This window comes from Notolabrus celidotus, chromosome 19, assembly GCF_009762535.1.
Source record: "Notolabrus celidotus isolate fNotCel1 chromosome 19, fNotCel1.pri, whole genome shotgun sequence".
In the NCBI taxonomy this organism is placed as follows: Eukaryota; Metazoa; Chordata; class Actinopteri; order Labriformes; family Labridae; genus Notolabrus; species Notolabrus celidotus.
Genome location: NC_048290.1, coordinates 8,837,934 through 8,863,792, shown reverse-complemented (window position 1 = coordinate 8,863,792; position 25,859 = coordinate 8,837,934). Strand labels below are relative to the sequence as shown.

The window sequence follows — 25,859 nt, the reverse complement described above, 5'->3', positions numbered from 1 at the left end:
AGTTGAAAGATAAAATAGACAAGGAAAGGTGTGGAGGTTGGGGGGGGGGGGGGGGGGGGGGGGGGGGGGGGGTAAACAGCACAGAAGGAAGAAAATGCAAGTGAGACATTTGATTTCCCTTGAAGCCATTCTAAAACAGGACCGCGCTGGAATCTCTCTCTATCAGCAAAGAGAAAACAGAGAGCAAAGATGAGAGAAAGAGGAAGAAATAGAGGGAGCTCCCAGCCTGCACAACTCCACCAGCCAAAAACTCCAAGCAACGCACTGCGAGCCTGCAGCTGTGCACCGCCGACATTTAGCCAAAAAGCCCCAATCCTCCTGCTGTTGACCCTTTCTCCACCCGTCCCTCCTTCTCTGACTTTTAGTGGGAGTGTAATCATAACATTTATTATCCCAAGGCCTCCAGGTTGTTTCAGCTCCAACCGCTGTTAAAATTGTTTGGTCACAGAGGATCAACTTGGATACAGACTACTGCTCTTTTTCTGGCCACACTCACAAGCCTCCGTAGCTGAGAGTGGCCCCTTAGGTCTGTTGAAGAGCAGATAAAACATAATGGTCATGGCTCCCGTCTGCTGCAGGTGCACGGCTGCGGTCTCACACACACAAGAAAGTCTAGCTGCTGAGGTCATCCAATATGGCTGCCAGGGATTCAAAATAACTGTGGCTATTTGATTGAACGTGAAGAAATAATAATAATAATTCCAAATCCCTCAAAAGTATGCATACTTTTTTTTCTTTACAGCATCATAATTATAGAGACTGCCTCAAGATTAAAGGACGTTCATCTGAAAGAGCATGCCAATTCCACACTAAATACCAACCCATATCATATTTTAAGATACTACATGTGCAAGCAAGATGATTACATGTTAAATGAAGATTTTGATGGTGCAAAAATCTAGTGAGAAAAAACAAATATTTTAAACCTGATAAACCTGGTAACTAGTTCTAACAAGACACTATCCTGTGCGAACAACATATTAGGTTGTATAAACAAGATATCAGCAACAAATTTTGCAATGAAGATTATCTTGTAAAAAGGTAAAAACTTCCATACTGATATTGTGAGATCAAGATACCTCAAGAACAAGATAACTACAAGAATATGTCTTATACAAAACCAGACAGAATCTTGAGCAAGATTCTGTAGATGTAGATGCAACCTTTTAACAAGAAGCACCTTGTCCGTGCAAAATCCTGGTGAACAAGATCCTGATTATAATGAGAGCCAACAAGACATTTGTGCAAACAAGATACATGTTATATCTTGTGTGATAATAATAAAATAAGATACTGACTTGCAATAATAATTCATTCTCATGCAAACAAAATACATTTGATATCAGCATAACTTTTCAACAAGATAATCACAAGTGATATCTTGTTACAAATTACAGAATGTATCTTGTTAGGACAAGAAACAATATTTATTATGCAAACAAGATACATGTTATGACTTGGTCAGACTAAATATCTTGTGTAATTACTTGTTTGAAAAGATATCTTGAGCAAACAAGATACATGTTATTACTTAGTCAAACTAAATATCTTGTGTAATAACTTGTGGGAAAAGATATCTTGAGCAAACAAGATACATGTTATTACTTAGTCAAACTAAATATCTTGTTTAATAACGTGTGGGAAAAGAAATCTTGAGCAAACAAGATACATGTTATTACTTAGTCAAACTAAATATCTTGTTTAATAACTTGTGGGAAAAGATATCTTGAGCAAACAAGATACATGTTATTACTTAGTCAAACTAAATATCTTGTGTAATAACTTGTGGGAAAAGATATCTTGAGCAAACAAGATACATGTTATTACTTAGTCAAACTAAATATCTTGTGTAATAACTTGTGGGAAAAGATATCTTGAGCAAACAAGATACCTGTTATTACTTAGTCAAACTAAATATCTTGTTTAATAACTTGTGGGAAAAGATATCTTGAGCAAACAAGATACATGTTATTACTTAGTCAAACTAAATATCTTGTGTAATAACTTGTGGGAAAAGACATCTTGAGCAAACAAGATACATGTTATTACTTAGTCAAACTAAATGTCTTGTGTAATAACTTGTGGGAAAAGATATCTTGAGCAAACAAGATACATTTGATATCAACATAACTTTGTAACAATTTAAACACAAGAGATATCTTGTTACAAATTACTGAATGTATCTTGTTAGGACAAGAAAGAATATTTATTATGCAAACAAGATACATGTTATGACTTGGTCAAACTAAATATCTTGCGTAATGACTTGTGGGAAAATATATCTTGAGCAAACAAGATATAAACTGTAACTACAACTTGCTTACCAACTGCATGAGGGTGGCACATAGAGTAGAACTGGGGTGCAACACAAAGTTTTGCTGTGCCAAAACAGCCTATTTGAGGCGACTGTGTATCTTGTTTTTAAACATAAATGCTTTGAATATGTCAAATAGATTTGCAAACTTTGAAAGAAGACAGGCAACAAAAAGGTTTTCAATTCAAGCAAAGAACAGTGTTCACTTTCTTCTTTCAGACTTATTGGCAGCAAGCCTTTTAATCAGATTCATAAACACATGTCCCAAGGCTGCTTTGACGTTTAATCTATCCAGGCAACCATATTTTGATGACTGCTCAGCCTCCACACTCATTTCCTTCAGCACAGTTTTCTACCACGGCCAGCCTGTCCAGCCAAACCCTTCCAAAGCACTACAGTAGGCAGGCAGGCAGGTACACCGCAGCCCACCCGGTCACTCCAGGGGTCCCCTTGCTGTCCAGAAAAACAGCAAGGGCTGGAGAGAGCCAGGTGGTTACAGTAAGAGGGAGTGAACAGCACAAAGGATTTCACAGTTGAGGGTTGAAAATGAAAATAAGTTCTATCCACTGTTTACTTATTATTTTTACCTTCTTGGTACACTGCCTAACCGTACCGACTAGTTCAGAAATGACCATGTCCACACATTTGGTGCAAGGCTCTTTAATCTTCCCAATCTGCCTTTTCACAATGGTCTCAAAGGCCATGTCCGGAGTGAAGAGGCCAGTTCTGCCCGACAGAGAGAGAACGAGCCACAGGGCCAAAAAAAAAGAAGAGGAGGATGATGGAGAAAAATAAAAACAGGAGGGGAGAGGGTTGGGTAAAGAGAAGAGTGTTAATTTTGAGGAATTATCGGCTGATTCTGAGATTTTTCCCAACACATACGCAGACATAAAACCATAGAATGAGTAAAAATCAAAAACTTCTGGTGAGTATAAAGTAATTCAAGTAATTCATAAGTTTCTTCTGTCATAAGTTATAACAATAATATATATAATTCAAATTTTCTCTGATGACCATGCTTTTGAGTCAAGGTGGTATCTTTGGACATATCTCTGGATATATCTGCATGGATGGGAACCAAAAATGATACATTGCAAACAAGCTTAGCAGACGAAGTAGTCCCCTATCTGATCTCCAACTGACGTCATTAGTATTCACGACAACGTGTAATCAAAGTATAGAGGTCTTTGGGATTAGATAAGCAAAGTCAGTTAGATGCAGTCTGGCCAGCAGAGGTGACTCAGATGAAAAGAGTGAGAGAGGTGAAGTAAGGAGGGAGGGAAGCAGGGACGAGCAGAGGGGTTAGTTTGAGGGCGGACGTGCCTGATTCCGTGGATGTTCTTGATGGCGTAGCTGATCTCCTTGCGGAGCTCTTTCTCGTCAAACTCCATCTGCAAGAGACAAACAGAGGAAACAGGGAGGTTTAGATACAGACACTTTATCTCTGACAGATTCATGGATCAATTAAATGTCTCCCCTGATACCTCTATCATTCAGTCTACTGAACTCCTAAATTAATAACTATGGGATTCACACTTTGCACAGGTTTGTCTCACTACTTCTAACTAAAATCTTTGTAAGATCATTGGTTTTACGAACTGTATGCTGGACATTGTATTTAATCGTATTACTCAAAACTTAAAAACACCAAACACTCAGTCTGATTTATGCTGAGGGATGTGCAGGACTGTATTCATGACCAGGAGCAGACACTTTTAACAGCAAAGTCAGTCAGTGCGCCCTGCCAGGAAATAGTTTAACCTCCAGTTAAAATGACAAATCCTGTTATTTTCACATGTGTAAATGAATTCAATAAAATGTGCTAACTGGTGAAATACTATGACAGTTGAAGGGGAAGTCTTGAAAAAGTCAGGCTAGTCGTTTCCCTCTGCTTTTGGCATCTATGTTATGCTACGCAAAGCCAACTCCAGTCTTCTTGAATTATAAACAGTTAAATGGAGAGTTATATCAGTCGTCTTAACCAACATTTGGCAAGCGAGTGTGTTTTCCATGTTGTAAAAATTCATATGAAATAAGAGAAACATTTATGGAACAAGAATTTACATGTATAAATAGCATGTTTTGACCTCCTCAGCAGGGGCATGTCCAGACATTTCATGGACTGGGGTGGCCAAACTGGGGCACTGACTTTTGAAGGAGTGACATTAAGTATTTGTGCAAAATATGTGTAAAAGGGGCGCTGGTGGCCTAGAGTTCTAAGCGCCCCATGTATAGAGGCTATAGTCCTCGTCGCAGAGGTTGCCGGCTCGACTGCCAGCCGGTCGACCATTTGCTGCATGTCTTCCCCCACTCTCTACTCCCCACATTTCCTAGCTGTCCTGTCAATAAAGGCAAAACAGCCCCAAAATATATCTTTAAAAAATATTTATATGTGTAAAAAAGAAGAAGTAACCTTTCCAACATAACGACAAAAAAAGTGCAATCTGGAAATGCCAAGAAAGCCACTTCCTGTTGCCACAAGGCCCAAATAGTTTACTTGAAATACATATCCTGTCTTTGCCAAGTCACAGAGACAATCGTGGTTTAAGATTTTGGGGTGACAACCAGGGTGGCCAACCAGTTTTCAAGGAGGCCCGGATCACCCCTCTGGACACACCCCTGCTCCTCATGCATGCTCCTCATGCCTGTAATTTACTGACACATATCTGTCGCTACTTCTTCAATGCCTCTGCTGCCTTTCAGTTTTTCCTCATAGTGCCTCATTTCATTAAACTTCCCCAATAAATATTCATATTTTCCTCAAACATGTATTTTTGATATTTAAAATATTATGATTGTCTGTTTTATGAGCCCATCTTTAGGCTAGGAAACAACTGTCCCCGTCTACACAGCAGAAAACCAACACAGATTTTTTTTTCTGAGGCTTCAGTCACAGGCAGTAAGTTTTATGACCTCAGAGGGAGAGTGAGAGAGGACAGAGGAGAAAGATGGATGGAAGCAGAGAGAGGGTTTGTGCTAGCTGAGGGAGAAAGTGAAGAAAAAGGATGGAAGATGGAAACAGGAGTGTGGAGGAAAAGGATTGAAGAGGTTGGAGAGGATGTGGAGGAGTGTGTAATAAAGTGATGAAAGAAGTGAGAGAAACAAAATGAGGAAAGTTAGTGAGAGTGAAAAGAAACGAATGAGAGGTAGCTGAACTGTGAGGAAGGAAAGAGGAATGTTTGAGTCAGAAAAAGAGCCTTTAGGGACACTTTCTTTCTTTCACAGACTTTGTCATAAAGCAAGATAGATATGCCTCCTACTTATTACATTTTTCCGTCTGCATTATTTTTAACCTCACTCACTCCACATCCTCAGCCCTTTCACTGTAATATGAACATGTTTTACGTCAAACAAACACTCAAAAATCTCTTTCCTGCTGAGTAAACTGACTGTAGTGCCACAAATCAATACAAAACTAGAGAACAAAACAAGCAAAACCACAACTCTGATAAATGTTCCAAAGAATTTTGAGTCTGTATCTTTTGTGTCCAAATATTTACAGCCATGAACAGACATGTTTATGATTTGGTGGTTATGCCAAAGTCTGCAGAATCAGACAGTTTTTATTGCAAATTGCAGACAAAGAGTTACAACGTAGCTTTCTTCATTTGTGCGGTTTCTGACGATGGAGTTATCGTTCATGACTTTTATGTAATTTTTAAGGATCAAAAAAAGAAGAACAAAAAGGGAAAAAGAAGAAAAGGAAGACTTCACAATCCTCAAAAGTTTCACTGATACTTTGCTGCATGTTTTGTAAGAAGTAATGAGCTTTCAGTGATCAAAGTTTCAAAACCTCAGCGATCAGTAACATCATTGAAGACAGTTCCACCGACAGCAGCAGAGGGCGCTAATGCAACCCTCTGGCTCTTACCAACCAAGTTAACACCCAACAAAAAGTAAGACAGGAAACACAGAGCATAATTGGCAAGAGCATGAGTTGTGGGAGCCTTTAATAGAAGCATTTATGCCAGTTACAGTGGCTAAAGCTTCATGAGATGTGCATGAGTGAAATGATAGAATGATATGAAATGACAAAACTACATGAAAACTGAGAGAAAAGGTCAAGACTCGAAAGGTAAGAGAGAAAGGCTTGAATCTCTGCAAAGTGATACCTGACAATATGTTGGTCATAGAGAGATGTGACGAAAAAGCAAGGAAAGGTACGGTGGCCCTGAAGTGCAAAACACAACAACAAATAATATTTTTAAAAAGCATTGTGCTAATATTATGTTGTCGTGTTTTTCTATTTGTTGTTGTTTTTTACCCTTTGTCGTGTTTTTTGAATTTTTTGTTGTTTTTTACCCTTTGTCGTGTTTTTTTGTTATTGTTGTGTTTTCTTAATTGTTGTCGTGTTTTCTGATTTGTTGTTGTGTTTATTTATTTGTTGTTGTGTTTTCTGATTTGTTGTTGTTTTTCTGTTATTTTTTGTGGGGGTTTTTTTGTTGTAGTTTTCCTTCTCGTCATTGTGTTTTCTTTTTTGTTTGTTGTATTTTGTGATGGGTTATTGTTTTCTTATTTGTTGTTTTTCTTTTTTGTTGTTGTATTTATTTCTAGTTGTTGTGTTTTGTCGTGTTGCGGTTTTCGTACTTGTTTTCTTTTCTTTTTCATTGTTGTGTTTTCTGATTTGTTGTTGTGTTTATTTATTTGTTGTTGTGTTTTCTGATTTGTTGTTGTGTTTATTTATTTGTTGTTGTATTTTCTGATTTGTTGTTGTTGTTCTGTTATTTTTTTGTGGGGTTTTTTTTGTTGTAGTTTTCCTTCTCGTCATTGTGTTTTCTTTTTTGTTTGTTATATTTTGTGATGGGTTATTGTTTTCTTATTTGTTGTTTTTCTTTTTTGTTGTGGATCTGTTTTTTGGTGTTGTTGTTTTCGGACTTGTTTTCTTTTCTTTTTCATTGTTGTGTTTTCTGATGTTTTGTTTCTTTTTTTCGTATTTGTTTTTGTGTTTTCTTATATGTTGTTGTGTTTTGCACTTCAGGGCCACTGTAGAAGGAGAGTAAATTATCCATCCATCTATTATCTTGACCGCTTATCCCGTTAGGGGTCATGGGGGGCTGGAGCCTATCCCAGCTGGCTATGGGCGGAAGGCAGGGTACACCCTGGACAGGTCGCCAACCTATCACAGAGAGTAAATTAGGAATTTAGTTGTCTTTCATGGTTAAATTTGACCGCCTGTATCTACCTTAATGCTTGAGGCAAAATTTGGCGGGTGGGATTCAATAGATAAAATTGATAAAGCTGAGTAGTCTTCTTTTATCAGGAACTGAATTTTAAAGAAAGACTTTCTAAATAAAACAAGCATTCACAAACACAACCTCTGACACACACCTTGACAAGCTCGAAGGGGAAACGTTCGTGGAAAATGCGATTGATTCTGGCACCACCAGACAGCTCGGCTGTGTCGATCTGGTCTCCGGAGCCCTCTATACACTTCTCAAAGTCCACGGAGAACTGCTGCACCATCCTGCAAAGACACAGATATCACTGAATCTATGAGCCGGATTACATCTCATCGTTTGTCCTTCTACTGTGTCTGCTCAGTCTACTCACTGGAGCAGAGCCTTGGTCTTGCGAGATGGATCGTCAGGTCTGAAGTTCTTGTACTCCTCCACTTCCTTCTCTATGGAGAGCAGTTGACTCTGCAGTTTGGCCCGCAGACCTGGCAGGGTGTCGCGGATGTGGTTGGTCAGTTGCTGTGGAGGTCAAAGGTCAGACTTAATCACTTTGGCATCCACAATATTGAAATTTCTACACAATTAACATGCACATATTTAAATATCACTAAATGCACTAAAGCTACTAAATGTGAAATTTGGTGCAATTCATTGAGGACTAGAAAAAAAGAAACAACCATTTCTGGCATCTCTGTAGGGTCATAACATTGTTCAGTAATGGGGCCCTAATAATTTGAGTTGTGCTACGCAAACAGGGAATTTGAGAAGTTGTAATAAAGTTGGAATTTTGACTTGTTGTTTTAAATTTTATATTTTTGGTGATCAAATAAGAGCACAGACTGAGAGTCTGCAGACTGTGACAGATGTATGAGTAATAAAATCAGAGTTTAGGAGACAAGTTAAGAAAAAGCAGTACACTCTTATGTAAGTATTAATACTGCATGTAAAGCGTGTTCTTTGCAGAAGCAGCAGCAGTAAAAAAAGAAAGGTGTGTGATTGAAAGCAGAGCTTAAATATAGGGAATGCTGGAACTACACTTATGACAGGATGCATTTCTGACTTTTCTGTCTTTCCTCTCTTTTCCTCACCTGATTGAGAACTTTCTGTAGGTAGGGAGTGCCCATACGGTCAGCCAGGTGTCTATATGAAGGGTGGGAGAGGAAGAATTTCCTCTCAGCAGCCATAGCAGCATTAATGTCCTTCTTTCCATCTATGTCCTTTTGGCTCCGGTTGACCACACCAATATAACCTGGATGCAAAAGACAAGAGAGCATAAGATGTTAATACAACAGCCTGAAACACTTTGAGTTTTGGAGGAAACCAGATGCAACTCTTTTTATCACTTCCTGGAATATCTGAGAGCAGACTGGGGCAGATTCAACACTTGTGGCTGGAAGATCTTGCACTGGAGCGATTATTGAGATTATGCTGGACTTTTATTCCTTTTAAATACGTACTATGTTTGAGCAGCCAAACCACAGAAGTACAAGCCCTCCTTGACCAAACCGCTTAAAACCGTGTTCAACAATGTTTAGCAGAGGAAACCCACATTTCAGGGATTAAAGAAAAGCATATATAAGAGGGATGAATAGAGGAAAGAAGCAAAGTAATGGGGAATTAAAAGAGTAAATGACTGCATGTGTGTGTCCAAGCTTTTGAGACGGAGAGAGAGAAAAAGAAAACAACCAGGAGAGTTCAGGTCACGCAGATCCCATTTCACCTCCAGTTAAGTTTTCTCATGCATCACTCAGTTAAAGGCCGTTTCATGCTCTATAACTAATGCAACGCCGAGCCAGCAGCCTTGTAAATGTGAACATCCACAAAGCATTAGACAGAGAGAGAGAGTGAGAGAGATCAAGAGAGAGAGAGAGACGGGGAGAGGGAAAAACATAGAAAAACAAAAGGACATGGAAAATATTCAAAAGCACATGCCTGGGTTCTAACCAAGTGCAAATGGAAAAGAAAATCACCACATCAGCACATTGCATTAAAGGGCAGCTCACAAGATGCATGCAAGCTCTTTTCCAGGACACTGTTTTTCTCTTCTCCCCCATTCCCTCTTTCTCTTTTCCAACTCTCCCTCTCTCTCTTTCTTCTGTCTGTCTTTTGATTTCTTAAGCAGTTACTTTTTTTCAACTCCCATCTCTCTGTCCCTTTTCTGCTTTTACTTTTTTCAGTTTTGCGTTCAGAGGAATTTTGAGTGAAGCCTTTTTACCACAAGAGGGAAACAGTGGGTCAGTTCAGGGGCCATGAATAAGAAAGAAGTAGTGCTGTGTGTTTGCATGTGTGTGTGTGTGTGTGTGTGTGTGTGTGTGTGTGTGTGTGTGTGTGTGTGTGTGTGAGTGTGTCTCACCCCTCCTGAGTGGAAGCAGCTTATTCTCCAGGATTTCCTTTGCATCCGTCCCCTCGTCCATCAGGTCCAGCTTGGTGATCACACCGATGGTCCTCATACCTACATGTAAACAACAAACACACACACACACACATGAACATAAAAACACCAATATGAAGTCAAATTCCTGTAAACCAAACATAAAAAAACACTCTTCTATTGATGTAAAGACATGATGTGCAGTCTTTTTAGATATCATGAAATGCTGATATTAGTTTTGTCATCTGTTTGTCAAATTTTGATGGTTAAACATGAAAACACATGCAAAGAGCTAAACCCTAAAAAAGAAGAGAAGTATAACAATGTGGAAAATTTGCGTTAAAAGAAAAGTAAAACTTCTGCTTTTCATTGAGAATATTAAAATAGAAATTGTAAACTCACTTCAATTTGGTTTTTTTTAATACTGATATTTTTTAATCAAACAAGTAGCTGCTGACAAAATGTGATCCTTTAAGTGAAAATTACTCAGCCTATATACAGCTTTATCTTCATTTTCTAGATCAAACCACTGCCAAACTACGCTGTTCTACGAGATGCCATCTGTCATCTGTGATTTTTTACAACTGGGTAGTAGTGCATTATAACATTATAGCAGAAGCCAATAACCCTAGAGTTAAAGGTCCGGCTTGTGGCAGGTGGCTATGGTACAAGTAAGACACAACATATGACCAGCATTCTGGGCCTAAGATAATAAGGATGTTAATAACTTTTTAACCATCTAGTAATTCTGGTGCTAACTAAACCCATCTCAAGGTATGTCTTTCCTCTAAGGCAGGGGTTCCCAAAGTGTGGGTCGGGACCCCCTCGGGGGTCGCAAGACACAAATTCGGGGTTGTGAGATGTCCTTTAGAATGTTTCTTTTTTTAAGTTATCTTAAAATAGTACATTTTACCCATTATGGTAAAAATATCAACAAAAATAGCAGCTAAATTTCAAATAAAACCTTGAAAATAGAAAATGTAATGAGTTTTCTGCCTTTCTTTGTTGTCAAAAGATGACTCCTAAGTTTAGGGTTAGTGAACAGTTAATTATCAAAAGCATCAGTATCAGTAGGTTCATTCATAACGGCACAGGAAACACATCCGCATGCTTATAGGTAGGCTAATTTTCAGCAGACCAGCTAAATGAAGCCACATTAAATCACTTCGAGGGACAGTGGGGGTCTCGAGTCTTTGGCACCTATATTTTGGGGGTCACAGACTGAACAGTTTGGGAACCCCTGCTCTAAGGGACCTAAGAGAAATGAAAGAACTGCAGTTTGTTTTTGTTTTTTTAAAACTTACAAAAAAAAGCGAATTCAATCTTCAAATTTATCTTGGTGCTTATTTTTTAATTCTAAAAAGTAACATGTAAATATCTAAAAATCGAAGTTTTAAAAGTAAAACCGTGCTGTCAGTCACTTTATCTGACACATACCCAGCAGTAAGGTTTACAGGCATAAGAAATAACTTTATAAAAGTCTTTCTTCTTGTCTCACTTGCTTTGATAGATCATGTCGAGAAGTAAGTTATAATTTCATTTCAACATTAAACAAATTAAATAATTTTGATCTGAAAAGCAACTGGTGACTAGCGGAAAACGGTAGTTTGGTAAAGTTTAACATTTCCAACTGAAATAAGATAAGATGAGATAAGATATTCCTTTATTTGTCCTACAACAGGGAAATTTACTTTGTTACAGCAGCACAGTAGACAGTGCAAAACAGTATAGAGTAAACAAGAGCTTCTAAAATAGTAATTTAAAAAAAGTTATTAGCAATTAAAAAAGTAAATTAGCATCTCTTCAGAAAAGTATGTACAGAACCAAATAAGTAAATTTACAGTATATTTACAAAACCAGAGATACATTAAAAAAACAATGTACTGAACTCAGAAGCTTGGTAGAAAAATGTCAGAGTACTCCATGCATGACAGGCATTTTAACAAAATAAACCTTAAGTTAGGTTCACTACAATAATAGGTTCGACTTAAAAAATAATGTGCTTACTTACTGTAGTTACTTCCCTTCACTCCCCTCTATGAATATTGGGAGATAACAGTGCATGTGTGTGTGTATGCATCCACTCACCCTGAGGGTCGACCTCTTTGGCAATCTTTAAAGCGTCAGAGTTGGCCAGATCAGAGTTGGCCGGGGACACAGCCAGCATCAGGCAGTTCTCTTTGGTGACAAACTGAAACAGCATTTCTCTGATCTGTGCCTCAATGTCTGCCGGCTGGTCGCCCACCGGCACCTTGGTCATCCCGGGCAGATCCACCAGCGTGAGGTTCAACACTGTGAGGAGAATGAAGGACATTAGCTTGAAGAAAAAGCATCACAGACCAAAACAGCTTTATCAGATGAAGTGCTGCCAAATAAAAAAAGCTTAATGGTAAATAATAATTTGATAACAGACTTGCAGAACGTGCAATACCCTAGAAAACTGTGAAACTAGTGTTCATGTACAAACTGAGTTTTGTCTTCCTCACCATTAGGGGAGTAGACGCGCAGGTTGATGGGCACAGCGGAGATGCCCTTATTGGCTGCGATGCGATCAGTCTCTGCCTCGATCTCCTGCCGGACCTCATCGAAATCTATGAACTTTTTGCCCTTACAGTGGAGAAACTCAGCATACTCTGAAGGAAACAGAAGGAGATCAATAAAAGTAAAATGAATGGCAACAGGGAAAAGAGCAGTAACAAAAAAGAATACTGTAAAGAGAGAAGACTGTCATTTTTTAAATAATGAATAAAAAACGAAATATGGAGATATGAGGTTTCTGACAGGAGCAATGTTTACAGGCAATTATCCCTGTATTACTTTGATGTTTAAGAAAGCATAAAGACTGAAGAATCCCAGGGCTTTTACATGAGTTATGTTTTTCTTCTGCCTTTTTAAGATGATTTCTGAAAGTTTATTTCTTATGATCATTAAATCCTCGTGGAGTTCACACAGCCTCAGCCTAAGCATATCAAGTCTGCATGTTGAGACTGGCTCCAGTTGTGAGCTCTAATTTTGACACAATTAGAAGCATTTGGGCGCTTATGCTCTTAGAGGACTTTGAAAGCCTCTGTAAGTGGTTTGAAAACCTCTAACATAAATTAATCCGGCAGCTATGACTGTGTTAGATTAGCTTTAATTAATTTTTGGTTCCCACAGTGAGTGGGCTGTGAGGACAAGCTTGCTAGCATCACCCTAATGAAGTGTAACTGGTATTATAGGGATGATGGTAGCATCTTTAACTTTGTAAAGACAAGCAGAGAGTGAAATAAGGTTTTTCAGTATAGAAGAGGAGGTTTTGTACCTCTGAGTATTTAACAGTGATACTGCTCTTAACTTTCCCCCCTCAAAGTATCACATGAAATCATATAAAGCAGTGGGGCTGGTGTGTTATTCACATTTCAGGTTGAACATGCGCAAAACAACCCTGCAAGGATGGAGGTTTCTTCAGGTGTTTGAATCAGTACTTTAAAATACAATCGTCTTAATGTCAGGTGGATGCTGGCTTCAACCAAACTCAAAGAATTAAACACAGGAGATTAAGCTGACAAGTTCTCGCCTAAGATACTTTACTCCACTGCAGACTTTAAAAATACTCTTTAAGAAGTGAGTCTTCAGAGACAGATTTTACTTTTGTTCTACACCCCCACCAACCCATTTACAGCATGTGCCAAAAAACAGTACATGGGTTTTAATATGGGTGAGAGGTTTTTACCTGTCGGACAGTTCATCAGCTGCAGAACCAAAGGACGACGAGTCACAATGCCTGAGCCACGGGGAAGGAAATCCCTGTAACACAACAGACAGACAGAGAGGAAGACAGTCAGTAAAGACAAAAACAAAACTCAGCAGGTATCATACTTCAGGGTGGATTGGTGAAAATGATGTTAGCAGAGTTTAATGGAAGTTTCCTTGGATCCATCCATTCATCCATGCATTATCTGTACCACTTATCTCATTGGGCGTCACAGATGGCTGGAGCTAATACTAGCTGCCACTGGGTGAGAGATGAGGGAAAGCCTGGACTGCTCACAAGTCTAACACAGCGCTAACATAAACACAAACACCCTAACACATATATACACACCTAAGGGTAGTTAAGAGTCAACAGTTAACCTAATAAATGAAATAAATACATTAAAAAGCAGCTGTCTAAAGAAAAGAGTATATATAAGTCTTTCTGTGTTTCCATGCAAATTAAGGGTTTTGCATCAGTAACTGTCTGGGACTGTTTTTCTGGTGTGTTTAATGTGTGAAGTGTTTGTGAACTCATAAGACAGTGTGTCCATACACACATGATTGCATGCCAACGTATTTATGTTGTTGTTTTTTTCCACACACAAACACTGTTTTCTTCTACAGTACATTCAGCTGCTTATGTAACATCAGCGTCAGCACACCACTGGCACTGTGTGCTCCCCCTCCAGCTGACTGGACTGCTACTATTCAATGGTGTTATAGCATGAGTGCCTATGAGATAATGTGTGTGTTAATAGAAACAAAAACAAGGGGCTATTTGAGAGTAACCATACCATTTTCAATATGATAATACCTTTTTGGCTTGTCTGGTTTCTGTTTCCAACATACAGCTTAGTAACAGGGTTTGCCTAAAACGGAAAAAACTTGAATACAAACATAAAACACTCTTGAAGGATTGAATCTTAAGTAACTGGAGTCAATAAGAAATAAATGAGGCCTCACTTTGACCCTGAAGCAAAGCCTGAGGCAGTTTGGATCTACGAATGATAAGCTGAGAGTTAAACAGAACCAAACTGCCTCTGCTAGAGATGTCAACTTTTCTACCATGAGTGAGCTGAGACAATTAAAACCACTTTTATAGTAGTACGCTGAATGTGAAGCTGAAGCCTCTAGCTTAGCCTAGCATAAACACCAGACAAAGAGGCAAAGAGCTAGTGTGTCTGTGCAATTGTAAGAAAATCTACACATTAGCACCTTGAAAGCTAACATTTTTTGGGAAATGGATGGATTGGATGGATGGAGGACTAGGCTAGCCTTTTCCCCTGGTCTTTTAAATGAACCCAGAGTCAAATCAAGGTCCAGTGAAGGGGCCTTTAGTTACTGTGGTCCATCTTTTTGGAACAAACTGCCTGCTGACCTCAGGTCCATAACAACTGTCACTACTTTTAAAAAAATACTCAAAACATATTTATTTTCTCAAGCGTATGAATGATATAATGACTGTTGTGACTGGATGTATGTGCAGCAACAATTGCTGTTTGTTTGATTGCTGTGTCTGATGTATGTTGGGTGTATATATTGTTTTTCTGTTTTTATTTATTCTATTTGGAATTTTATTTTACTTTTTTTTAATTCTCCATAAAGCACATTGAACTTACGTGTAATGAAATGTGCTTTATAAATGAAATTGCTATTGCTATTGCTATCAGTCTTATGCAAAAGATGAGTTGGGATTTTAGATTAATATTAAAATATCCAAACATTGAAAAGATAACGGGACTATTATCTCATCTCAAGAGTCTTAAGAAAATCTTTAAATATGATACAACAGCCAGATGATGGCTTTAGCCAGGTACAGCTAGCATATCTAGATCATATCCCAGCATAACTTGCAACACTTGCATATCTACCTCAACTATGCACGGTCGTGGGTCTCTCTTTCCTGATAAGAGATTCTATTCCACTAACCACTGTCTTAAAAAGCAGCAACTGTCTATATAATTTTACCTTGAAATGCCCATCCCTACTTTATTCTAATCTCAGCTAAGCTATGCTATAGGGCTTTTTGCTATAGCTTCAATTTAAGTTTGGATCCAAGAATATTATCCAATCTAATTCTCAATAAGTGACTTAGCTTTTTTCACCCAATGGATAGAATGGAATAGGGGGCTTTATCAAATATACCAATAGTGGTTGGTAGTGATTATTTGCAGGTTTTGGCTGTGTTGTAAAGCAGCTTTAGTGAAACCAGTGCAAAAGTGTTTCTTCATGTGTATTTCTTAAGCCAAACATTAACATTAAATATAGCTAATGTGTCATTTTTAATTTAAAAACATGGTGTTTTTGATATGATTTTAAAATGCTCTATCACAGATCAGTCCTTCATATTCCTTTCTGTTTGACTTTATGCACACAGACAGCAGGACAAACAAGTTTCAAGGCCTGATTGATGAGATAGCAATAAAATAGATCATAGCTAATGTTTGTAATCCTCTATACCTGCTGCTCTGTCTACAGTTACAGTATGCAACTTCAATTTTTGAGCATAATTCAACACTGAAGACAGGAAATCCTTCTCTCTGTTGGCTCAACGGCATGTCTGTCCATCTGCCGGTCTACCTTCCTGCCAGTGTGAACAGTAGTGTGTAAGTGTGAACAGAAGTGTGTGTGTGTGTGTGTGTGTGTGTGTGTGTGTGTGTGGGGCTGTCCCTCTCCCCCACTTGGAAGCCTTCTTAGAGGAGACAGATGGCTTTAACTGCAGGTTTTCGCTCACTCTACTCCTCGTCCTCCCATCACACTGTCTCAACGAGGACCCTCCCTCCTGTACAGGCCTTCTCCTCCGAAACACAATCACAGAGAGGAAATATGAGACAGTGTGTCTCTCTCTTCACTCATCTTATACCTAATCTTGCTGAGAGGGTGAGAGCACCTACCCGCCCACCCCTGCCCCCACTCTCCTGGGTTTTCTCTCCCCATGATGAGATGAGGGAGGAAAACACTCAAAGTCACGTGACTGCCAAGAGCACTGACATGACCTCCCACTGACAAGAGGCAGACAGTGATGGAGAGTCAAAGAGATGTTCAGGTTATGCATCAAGGTACATTTTGTATGCACTTACCTATAAGTGCTCTCTATCTATCTATCTATCTATCTATCTATCTATCTATCTATCTATCTATCTATCTATCTATCTATCTATCTATCTATCTATCTATCTATCTATCTATCTATCAGTCTGTCTATCTCTCTGACCCTGCTGTGTTGCATATCTGATCAAAACCCAATAACAACATTAATCATCAACGGCAAAAGCAACACCAGGGATGATATATCAGGGACCTGATCACACATGTTATATCAAATCCCCTGTGGAAAGGAGTTCCGGCACATTTCACCTCTGCCTGTGGACACTGTGGCAAAAACATTTTTTGTAAATTGGCAAACATTGTGGGAAAATATTACTTTCTGTCCCTGGTCAGTCTTGAGAGTTGTGGAATCTTGAGAGCTGGTGAAAGCATCTTTAAGTTGCAACATAACTTAAAGAAAAAGTGGAGGTGAAAATAGCAAAAATGTTCAAAAATGTGACTTTTGCCTCAATAAAATGCCTAAATTTGGGTCCTCTTTAAAGCCAGGAGATGAAGGAGAGCTGAATGAGACATAAATATTCCTGTAGGAGTACCATTCACCAGGTGTAATGTTACCTCAAATATAAATGTTAAGTTGTGCGTATGTTAATGTGAATGAAAAGAAATAGGCAGGCTAATTTTTAACTTGACAAATAATTGAAATGCACTGATAAGCGAGATAATGTATCATGAACGAGTGGTTATGCAAATCAGAATCCCCAGAAAAGTCAGGTGAATTTGGAGGGCCCATGACTGACCCTTAGGCCCTGAAAGATATTAGAACATGTGGTAGTGAAGTGGTAGGGCCCAATGGGACATTTTTGACCACCAATTACATATACATTATCCCCCATTTAGTCTTGTAACTTTCCTCTGAATCATTCATCCATTTGTAGCAGCGCGCACAAACACACACACAGTGAGCTGCTTTGGAGTAGTGACTCATTGTTTCTTTGTTCTAAACTGTACACATTCAGAGGTTTTCCAACAACACAGACGGATAAGAGCACACACACACACGGACAAACACACACAGACCAACTATTCACTCAGACTTCATTAGTTCCCATCAGCACCAAAGAGCTATAGAAAACATTCACATTTTAAAGTGTATTTTTCTGGCCTTTTACTCTTAGATAGAAACATTATTGATTCTGTGATTTAGTTTTGTGACTGCCCTTTGGATACACAATATTTCCTGTTGAAATGTTCACATAAATGTTTTATATCATACAACTTAGACAAAAACAATCTATTAGTGGCTACAGACGTTCAGTTTGGGGTTATATTAAGCTTGCTTTCCTACTTACATTGTGACTATGAATGGTTCTATTTATAAAAAAGGAGTCAGTGTAAGAACAATATATATTTGCATATAGAACTGTCCCATCAGCTTGCGACTGTTTCGTGCTTTTTTCTGTCTCAAACTCATCCCTGCTCTGCTGCTCTCTTTCTTTGCAGATACCGAGCTTTGTCTAATCCTGCTCGTATGCTTGGCAGTAATAAAAGCCCTGACAGCACTGCACAGGCACAACCAGGCAATTTCCACTCCTAGCACTAAGATGATTCTGCCTTTTGGTGATGAATTTCATTCCCCCACACTAACTAACATGTCATCTTCAGTTAACAGTGGAACCAATGACAGGACTGGTTGCTGTACGGTGGACATCTAGATTAGACTGGAGCCAATGGGAGAATGTGTTACAGGTGAACTGCATGCAGTCCGAACAGAGATTAGAGTTAATCCTCTGTAGGACAACTGCTCTCCTCTCTCTCCCCCTGCCCTCTCACTCTTAACATGCTCTGATGTTTTTTATTTTACATAACATCACTCTTTGTAATTCATTCTTATTTATGCTAACATATTTTATAGGTCAAAAAGGTCAAAATGATTTTACTAAAAAGGCTTCCTTTTATGTTAAAAATTTGATCTGGAACATTTGATGTCAGGGAGGTAAGGGATAAAGTACAGTGGACAGGTGGTTATGCAAATTAGAATCCTGACAGGGTGAGCAAGACTCCGGCTCATAACCACCTACTTACTATACATTATCTGGCTTATTCCGCACCTGTCAGCTCCAGACATAAAAAGCTGACACAAAATAATGATTTAAAAGTTTATCAGTTTAAAAATGATTCATGTAAAAAGGTCGTCATTAAAAGTAAAAGTTTTGCCACAGTGTCAACAGGCAGCGGTGAAATGTGCCAAACTCTTTACTGCAGATTGATTTGATATGTGTGATCAGGTCGACCCTGACTTCATCTTTGCTATAGTGGTCTGTCTGACCACTCAAAACGCTTTTACATACTACTCATTGCATTCACCCATTCATACCCATTCACTCACTGATGGTAGAGGCTAATGTAAGGAACCATCAGTACATCACTTCCGATTGTAAGACGACCGTCTCTACCCACTAAGTCACAGCCGCCCACAGAAGAAAGTACTCTCCACATTGTCAATTCCTTTGCATGTTAAACCTAACTGCCATGTTATAACTGAAATACTTGATTATTATTGCATTGGTTTTCCAATAGCTATAACCAAATTGCGCTGAAGAAAAATATTAAAATAAATCATTTTTTAAGATTTAAAGACACTAAATATGACTTATGTTATATTTTAGTTTATTTAGCCCAATGACATAAAACAACCTGAAAAATGCAGGATTCACACAGTTTTTTTCAGAATCAAATTTTTATGCTGGGTGGTTTATTTTAATGCAGCATCCTCCTCTTCCATAGTACTCCTCCCTCCTCCTGTCTATCCTTCTCATTGAAAGGACTAAAGGCTTTAACGTTGCACTTTATAGTTCTCATCTCTCACATGAGTGAAGCTGCTGCTACCCGTCGTAACGCCTCTGGCCTCCTCTCAGTTATGTAATACATGAAAGGAGATATATATCATTGACTTAATCTCTGAGTGGGGGTTGGAAATAGTGACGACAGCAGGCAAAGAAAAATGTCTATGTTGTGTTTTTTTGTTCCTGGATTGCAGAAAAACCAGCAGCTCTGACTTCTTATAGAGTGCAGAGTGTACCCCAGGAAAATGTTGTTAAATTTGTTACTTTTTTATTCAAATGGCTGGCCCAAAATTCTGAAAACCACTGACAGCTATAGATTACTTTGTGCTTAGAGCATCATCAAGGCAAACCTCCAATGGGAACATGTTTCATAAATGCTAAACTCCTCTTACATTACATCTAAGTATCAGTATATTCAGTATCATAATTGATAGATAATGGCAATTTGAATATTATGTATGAAAAGAAATTCTCACTGACAGGTGATCATCTATGTTTTTATCGAGTGTATGTAACGTTTTAAGGAAAGCAGCTGTGGTGCTGATTTAGGATCAGTTGTTTTAAAAGAACTGTCCGTGGTGCTGAATGAGCTCAACATGCAGTTAAAGCCACTGTGATATGAGGGGTTTTCAACTGATTCTGAAATAGTCTCACTCTTATTCTGATGCTTCTTCATGACTTCCGTAGTAAAATGTGATTCACAGCAACAAGATTATTATTGATTTAAAAAGTTACCAATAAGTTTTGTCGTTGTTACGTCACAGAAACTCCATAAGCAAATAAATCAGCTACACAGCAATTTTCGAGACAATTTATTCCCTTTCTTCTGAAACTAAACACAATCTGTCTCTCTTTTTCTTTCAACAGCAATTTAAAAACCTTTCACAACATGTGACCCGACACCCCCAGGGTCCCTCCACCTGAACAGGTTGTGTGAGGCACTAGAGACCAGTAAAGCCCCCTGCTTTGTTTCTGATAATTGGACTCATGGGAGAATATATTACAGACTAGATGACAGATGTAGACGGGAAACGAGGGTTGTACTCCAGTGTCCCAACTGGGAAAATGTCTTACTCATTGTTGGATCACAAGCAAACCAGTGGTACACAATGAATGAAAAGGGGGTAAGAAAGAATTTGAGCAGGGTTTTCCTTGAAGATAAAATAAATATGGTCCACAAAAACAAAGTCAGTGATTGATAAGTAAATCAATTCATAGTTAAAGTCATCTATCTGTTCAAAACCTCCAACATTTACTGTGTTTGTTGCTTCCCTTTGTCTTTGTCCTGCACTGTAGCTTTTAGGCTCATATTTTCATCACATTTTAACCTTTGTGTTTGCTTTTGATTCTATCTTCTCTCTGATTCATAATTGTCTGTGTTAATGATATTAAATGTCCTCTTTCACAGTGTTTTAATGTCTTTTGAGAAGCACTTTGAACGGCCCTTTTTTGCTCAAATCTGCTCAACAAATAATCTTGCCTTGTCTTCGTGAAAGGAGTAGGCCTGAGCGTATATGACTGCTCTCTTCAAACTATTTTCTTTGACTGATATTCAATGAAGGAAAATACAGAGGCTAATAGATGCAGACTTTAAAAAATGAAAAATATTCCGACACCCAAAGTGGTATTAATCTAAGAAGAAAAGAGCATCCCCAAAACACTTCAAAAAATGTCACTTCTTTCTTATTTTCACACCAGGTGGATCCCTCTCATCTTAATTTAATTCCCCTGTCTTAGCTTGGGAGTTGAAAACTTCCACATCTCACAGCAACAACAAAGCACCTTTGAAGCGACTCTTAACTGATTGAGACGGAAAAGCCGGGGACGGGCAGGTTGAAGAGAGACGACAGCAAGCTCTCTGTGAGGACAAATTATGAAATCAGGATCAAAAAATCCCTGAAGGACAGACGATATAGTGGAACAGATCAATTTGATTAGCGTCCTCAGATGTCCTCTCATGCTATTAGCACGGTATATCTCAGAAGGTATATTGTCCTTGTCCCTGAGACATGCCTGCCAGACATCAAAATCTAATTCACCTGAGAGGAGAGGTGTCACGGCAAACTATCAGGAGTTACATTGTTTAGACAAGGGATTCTTGCATTCAGTCAACTAAATGATAAACGTAGTTCCTCTCCAGAATCACAAGTCGTTAAATCTATTATTATTTCTATTACTTAAGTCGCACAATGTTGGTCATATTTTATGTGTAGGCTGTTGTGCATCCACCTGCCACTAGCTGCAGTTGTAGCTCTGTTTAATGATGCCAGTACAGGTTTACCGGTTGCAAACAAGCACAAATGGCGTCTCCCAGCATGGCGTAGTTTGGCAATATTTTGATCTTATCAAATTGAAATAAAGTTATTTTTAGAAAGTGTCTGGTTAAACTGGCATAGGCCTACAACCATTCAGCCAGAGCAAAGCAAAACCAGGAGGACCTGAGGCAGGCAGTGCCAGCTCTGCTAACATTAGCATCACTCAGCAAACCTATTTGAAAATGTTTAATGAAACAGTCGGGCCCTGTGTTCAGCTATTACATAAACTTGCTCAGTTCTGACTGTTTTCCGAGTTTTTCTTGCCTTCAAACTGTGCGGTTAGTCAGAATTTTAATTTGTTTTGAACTAATTTGGAAATGAGTTGCTTCATCAGCTAAGGCCTTCCCTAGTCTTGATGTCAAGTAAACTCATCTGAACAGCGATTATATAAACATTATAGTTGCTGTTTTTTTCCTTAATTCCCTATCAACAAATGCATACACATTCTTCTTTGGTTTAGGGTGGGTATTTACAAATAAAAGAAAGAAAGCATCCACTTTCTTCACTCTGTATCCCCTCTTTGCAGCGGAACAAGTGAAAACAAGCTAATATACAGGTAAAACACGTAATAGAGGCCCACCTCTGTAATAATTTATAAGTCTCATACAATTTGTTATTGATCGTTTGTGTTTACTGTAAGCAGCAAATGGGAGGGAGGAAGAAAGCCAGAACTGAAGCTGTGTGAGGGAAATAATCACTCCTACATCACTGCCAAATTTTGCAGCATCGCTGGCAGTTTCTATTAAAAGTAAAAAAAAAAAAAAAAAGATTAAAAAGGCAGGCAGCTTAATAACAGCCAGAAAGATTACTGCACTGATAGGAACATCACATTAAACTGGTTTCAGAGAGGTGGTAATGTGGGTTTTTGAATATGAGCTCAGGAGTGGGTGATACAAATGTTGAAAAGCATGTGTTGTGACACGTAAATACACAATGCATAAGTGCTCAAGTGTGTGTCAGTACTGGAAGATAACGCAGGAAACACAATAGGAAGACTGGAGGGGAGGACCTGAGCGACGTCGCTGCAGCTGCAAACATTAACACACAAGGGCTGCATGACACTCTGCAATCTGTGTAATAACATGGCAAAGAGCACACTGACTGACAAATACCAACAACTCACCTGACATCTTTATTACACTTAAAGATTTGATTAATTCCCTGTAATAATGTTCTTTACTTCCCTTAACTGTCTCCTGTCATGATGGACTAAACCCTCTGGTCCCCTGAGGGAGGTGGTGTAATTAGGCACAAGCTGTTTCTATGGCAACATCTGAGTAAGTGCAGGGAAACCAGCCTTTCCACTGAGTGTAGGGGGATTGTTTTAACAGTTATAATTACTGAAAAAAAAACCCTCTTGATTAATGAAAAGTCCTTTAAAAGGAGCCATAAGTGACAAGAGAGTAAGATGCTGTCAAATCAGTGGTTTAAAATGAGTACCCTAACTATGAGAGGGCTAAATTTGAGTGCTAATAGTTAAGATCGGCTCCAAATATTAGCCAAATTAAAGCTAGCTATGTAATTTTCAGCTTGTACTCAAAAACTATACATTTTACAGTCGCTGATAAAATTTAAGAAGAACTGAACTGTTTTAAAATAAGTTATTGTTGCAAAGTTATATAAGACCATTGGCAATTTTTGATGATGATGGTGATGATAATGTAAACAAAGGCAGTTTTAGCAGCCTGCAGTTATCGCTACAACTAGTACCTACCCCCTGCCAGTGTTTTTGAACATCAAAAATAACCACAAAGTAATAGCTCATTTTTTTGTTGATGGTTTTGTTGTGTCTTGTAGGTCAGAAAGAGGCATCAGTATTAATTTGAGTCGGTTTCACTACCAGGTAAAAACTACTGAAAGGAGCTTTAATGCTCTTAATGTAATTTCTTTTAGCTCTGTAGAGCACTTTTGATTGTTTTATGTGTATGAATGCTGCTTTATAAATAAGCTTTCCTTCCCTTGCCAAACAAATGTGAGAAACTAGATAGAAAGTATCAGACAAAAGAGCAAGGAATGGAAAATGTGTTCACACTTAATTAGATCTGCCAGAGAGTGATGGCTCAATTACAATCAATCAATTATCAGTTCCTGCACAGATGGATCCTTGCCTGTCCTCTGGGATGTATAACATTTGGTGGAGGAGTACCCAGGCCTTATTTAATGTGGGGGGATGAGCTGGCTCGGAGCCACAGTACACACACAACCTGACCTTGCTTAAGCAGAAAATAGTGCTGAATCACACACTCTCTGCACACTGGATCACAAGGAATCAGTCTATGGAGCACAAAAAAAAATCTTCAGATCAAGTGAAAAACAAGCAAGGAAGTTAGCTGGTGCCACTTGTGCTGTTGTTGCCTGCATGCAGTAAGCTTCACTTACAGCATAAGCACTGGCAAACAGATGGATGAGCTGAGCTGGATGGGCTCAGAGCTCAGGTGGACTCTCTCTCTCTCTCTCTCTCTCTCTCTCTCTCTCTCTCTCTCTCTCTCTCTCTCTCTCTCTCTCTCTCTCTGCAAGGTCATACTGCAGCATAGCAGATCAGATTTGTTCCCCTCATTTGTTTTTGTACTGTCATCAGCCCTGACAGACAGAAAACTGTGCATGTTTGCAGGACAGAAAACCTCTCCACACTCATATAGCATGGCATTGTTTTGCACCCTTGCCTGGTCAGATCCACACAGCCTCAGGCCTCAACAAATGAAAGCACTGCCACAGTGACAACAACACACCACCTGCCTGTTACTGTACCTGCTGTACAGTAAGTCAGCACCCAAACTGACCCTGCAGCTGTGAGATGAGCCCACGGAATGAAACAGATGAACAAGTACGACTTTGTGCAGTTTTTGCAACATTTTTTCTAGAGTTTGAAAACTTTCTGAGCATGCTATGTCATATCCAGGGCTTGCTTTTTTTTCCCCTCTATGCCAAGTTATGTCAGTGGAGATGTGTGGTTCCGTGAATGCATCACGCAGCAGTCAACAGATAAACTTCACTGGGGATTTATACAGGCCTAACAAAATAATCTCCTCGTCCTGGTGTCGTGTGTATAGAAGAAGACAAGGGGATAAATCAGGGGACATGTCTCAGAGAAGCCTGTGACAGGGTTTAAACCTGCTTCAAAAGAAGGGGGATGGGAGTAGGATGTGTAAAGTGTAAAATGACAGACTGATGCACTGGGCCCGAAACAAGGTGCATTGCAGAAGCCTGGAAAAGCTACTTACTTCCCGACGAAGTTCTCCAGCACAGAGCTCTTCCCTGCGCTCTGGCCGCCCACCACTGCGATCTGCGGCAGGTCCAGGTTTGCGTTTTGCCCGATTGAGGAGAAGGCATCCTGCATGCGGTTCACCAGAGGAATCAGATCCTCCATCCCCCGGTTCCCCATATTTGCAGAGTTGTTTCCTTGTCAGGGCAGGGAGTGGATTAATCTTATTTCCCCTTCTCGTCACCCTCGCTTTCAGAGGGTGTTTTTTGGACTGCGCACACACCGGCTCACTCCTCGGTTTGCTCCCTCATTGACTGCGTCTCTTCGGTGTGTCAGATCACCTCAGTTAACAGGACTCTCTCCGCCACCGAGTATGAACACTCCTCTCCACCGAGCACCGCAGGGGGGGAGGAGGATGATCTCTTGTATTTTCTCAGGAGATCCCTGCAGTTCTCCCCACGCACCGCTAGGTGGGGGTACTGGTGTGCGCTCACTGTACTGGATGTAAAATTGAATTATTTACAGTGCATGAAGAGTCTTATTTTTCGGATTTGTAAAAGTATAACACTGTTTCAACCAAGGAAGGTGAAACGAGCAGTTTTTTTTTAAAAGACCTAACACTATATTTTAACTTTTAAATTGAAGAACTGTCCATGGTGCTGAATCTGCAAACATCATGTACAAGGACAGGGGGCACTCTGCAACATTTTAGAGCCTACGTTTATTTTAAGTGATAAAAAGTTGCATGTGGTCCAATATCTGAGTCAAGAGTGGACGTTTTTGAAATCTATACGAACAATGCAGTCTGGATAAATAGCAATGAAATCTGCCCCTTTTTTTGCACTCTCTCCAATAGT

At 39.2% G+C, this 25,859-nt stretch overlaps 1 protein-coding gene across 2 annotated transcripts in view; it reads right to left on the bottom strand.

The window, feature by feature from the left end:
• The window catches only part of dnm1a (dynamin 1a), a 63,141-nt gene extending 37,721 nt beyond the window's left edge, over positions 1-25,420 (bottom strand). For both annotated transcript variants that reach the window (XM_034710482.1, XM_034710481.1), the window contains exons 1-10: positions 25,022-25,420; positions 13,572-13,645; positions 12,346-12,492; positions 11,948-12,151; positions 9,842-9,940; positions 8,577-8,737; positions 7,865-8,007; positions 7,643-7,778; positions 3,638-3,705; positions 2,902-3,040 (exon numbers count right to left, since the gene is read on the bottom strand). In XM_034710482.1, the coding sequence (XP_034566373.1) occupies positions 2,902-3,040; positions 3,638-3,705; positions 7,643-7,778; positions 7,865-8,007; positions 8,577-8,737; positions 9,842-9,940; positions 11,948-12,151; positions 12,346-12,492; positions 13,572-13,645; positions 25,022-25,182 (1,332 nt within the window). In that variant the 5' untranslated portion in view covers positions 25,183-25,420. The remainder of the gene's footprint in view (positions 1-2,901; positions 3,041-3,637; positions 3,706-7,642; positions 7,779-7,864; positions 8,008-8,576; positions 8,738-9,841; positions 9,941-11,947; positions 12,152-12,345; positions 12,493-13,571; positions 13,646-25,021) is intronic.
• Between the last annotated feature and the right edge of the window lie 439 nt (positions 25,421-25,859).